General features: G+C 44.9%; 1 protein-coding gene across 2 annotated transcripts in view; it reads left to right on the top strand.

Annotated features, from left to right (window-relative positions):
• The window catches only part of LOC117941793 (rho guanine nucleotide exchange factor 26-like), a 27,982-nt gene that overhangs the window by 3,230 nt on the left and 22,436 nt on the right, over positions 1-2,316 (top strand). For both annotated transcript variants that reach the window (XM_034866916.1, XM_034866915.1), the window contains exons 3-4: positions 70-121; positions 267-409. In XM_034866916.1, coding sequence (XP_034722807.1) covers positions 70-121; positions 267-409 — 195 coding nt within the window. The remainder of the gene's footprint in view (positions 1-69; positions 122-266; positions 410-2,316) is intronic.

The following is a 2,316-nucleotide window of genomic DNA, read 5'->3' as shown; positions in this document are numbered from 1 at the left end:
CCCCCCCCCCCCCCTCCCAACCCCAGGATTTGTCCCAGTCATTACAAAAGTGTAACGTTTCTATTTCAGTGTCCAGATAAGAAGAAAGTTTTGACCATTCAACGGACGTTTGACAGTGAGGGTGAGAAACCCCCATCCGTTTTGTTTCCACCATCCTTCCCCCTTCATTTTACTAAATGCCTGCATGTCTTTCTCTCAATCAAACAACCTTTTGTTACAACATCCGACTCAATGAATCTGTCTATCCAACAATATGTGTGTTTCAGAGGAGGAGCTGTACCAGAACTTTAAGGAGAAAGCCTTACATAATGACTCCGATGAAGATGCCGATTCCAGTGAAGACAAACCCGATGAAGGCATCGTGTTGCAGTACAGACCCATACGCATCTCCTGGAGCCAGCTCAGTGTGGTCAGACATAACACAGCTTCTGTTCTTCTTCTTAGATATCGTTCACACTCTTTTTCTACATCCAGTACACAGACAAACGTACAATATGTACTCACTGCTGTGGCCGTGGAATCTTGGAATGCTAGTGCTCTGAAGAATGCTGTCATATCCAGTTTGGCCACAGTCCATCCCCGTCCTCCCACTGTTTATCAGGGAGTACAGAAGCATTTCTTCCAGGGTCTGTTGGGCAGGGAGGGAGGCAGTCAGTCAGCCAGAACCACAGAAAGTCTCGCAAGCACTGCAAGGCCTAATGCCAGTGTGTTGGCAAACTCGACACAATCATCAGACGGTAAATATGCATACAATTTTGCTTCAACAGAGTAGTGTGATGGCTCTCTATTAGATAATATAGTTAGGGATTTTAACGGATGGATAGAGGAAAACAGAGAAGCGGAATGGCTAATTTAGTTTTCTACTTAGGCATTCCCATCTATTTGTTGACTTGCTGAGGATGAAAAGTGCAGGAGGAAAACAGGCGAGGGCATAGATGGAGGCAATTAGGATTAGTTCTGAAATTGCTGAGGAGAAAATGATAAGCACTCACTCAAATAACTCAGAACTTGGATGCAAAGTAGAGAACATTTAGAAAATGCATTGAGATGTTTTTTTTCTTGGGTATACCGGCAAGACACAGGAGGTGAATAGAGATGAGTCCGCCATGACCACGCTGACCAGGCCTGTCTTATTCCAACGCAGCTGCTTCACAGCTGTGGCTCTGTTACTGGAGCGCTCTCCACAGCGCTGTGAATGAGGGTCTTACTAGTCCACACAGCATTCTGGGAATATACAAAACCATGCTCTGGTTTATTAGCATTTCTTTAAACCAATCACAATTGTCTTGGGCGGTGCTAAATGCCAGACAGACTCTCCTGAGATCTGAGGAGCAGTTACCGTGGTCCGCATTAACAACCGGATTTAAAATGCAAACACAAAGAAAGCGGATGGTGACAGACATCCGGCGGAAAATCCAGGAAATCCGGCAGCTCTTCCGGCAGCACCTGAAAATTCCTGTAAATGAAACCTTGTCGATATACTATTGGCCAGACAGTACGCCATATAACGCTGCAGGATTCTCCCTCCAATTTACTAGGAAATGTTGGCATTGTTTGTGTGTGCCGGGAATACATCTTGTTTCAGTGAAGCCTTGAACCAGATATTCTTTCCTTTCCGAAAAGTCTCCTCTCACTCATCTCCGCCCTTCTCTTACTGTCCCCTGGCAGCTGTCACATCTGAGAATTTTCACATATTCTAGGAATTGCCACCAGTAGTTTCAGAAGGTGCAGCTTCCCACAAGCTACACTAACTCCTCCCTCCCACGGACCTTACGTTGCCTGAAGATTTGTTGCATTTGCTCTGATTTAAACCTATAATTAGCTTTCGAATAATAAGACCAAACTAATAGTGTTTCAGCCACACCCAGTGCAACTGGAAAACCAGGTGAAGTTCAGTTGGCATGACAACGTGCATGGTTGCGCACACACACACTAAAAACCTTGCAGCCTTAGATTGATAGCTGGTTTTACTGATATGGTGGTAAGGGTTTGGTAGAAAGGAAAGTAGGAGCGAAATAAATAATAAAACAGATGAATGTGAAAGAAGTACAAGAGAGGTTTGGTCTGCAGGTTGGTTGGTTGGTTGTCAGTGTTTGCTTAGGGCTCCGGGGCAGCTACTAGAAAGAAGGAAGGCTCTTGCAAGAGCAGTATCACTTCTTTGTGCCTTTGCACCAAAACAGGATCAGAAGCTAGTGGAAGCAGGGAAATATGGCCTCTCTGGGTTCTTGCTTGTGTGTGGTTTAGTAAATGTGAATGTGCACCAGATCACAATGGTTATATCTGATGAGACATGAGAGGGAGCCATGCTTTTTATTC

The sequence above is a fragment of the Etheostoma cragini genome, chromosome 3 (genome assembly GCF_013103735.1).
Source record: "Etheostoma cragini isolate CJK2018 chromosome 3, CSU_Ecrag_1.0, whole genome shotgun sequence".
NCBI classification, from domain to species: Eukaryota; Metazoa; Chordata; class Actinopteri; order Perciformes; family Percidae; genus Etheostoma; species Etheostoma cragini.
This window is presented reverse-complemented; position numbering and strand designations above follow the sequence as displayed.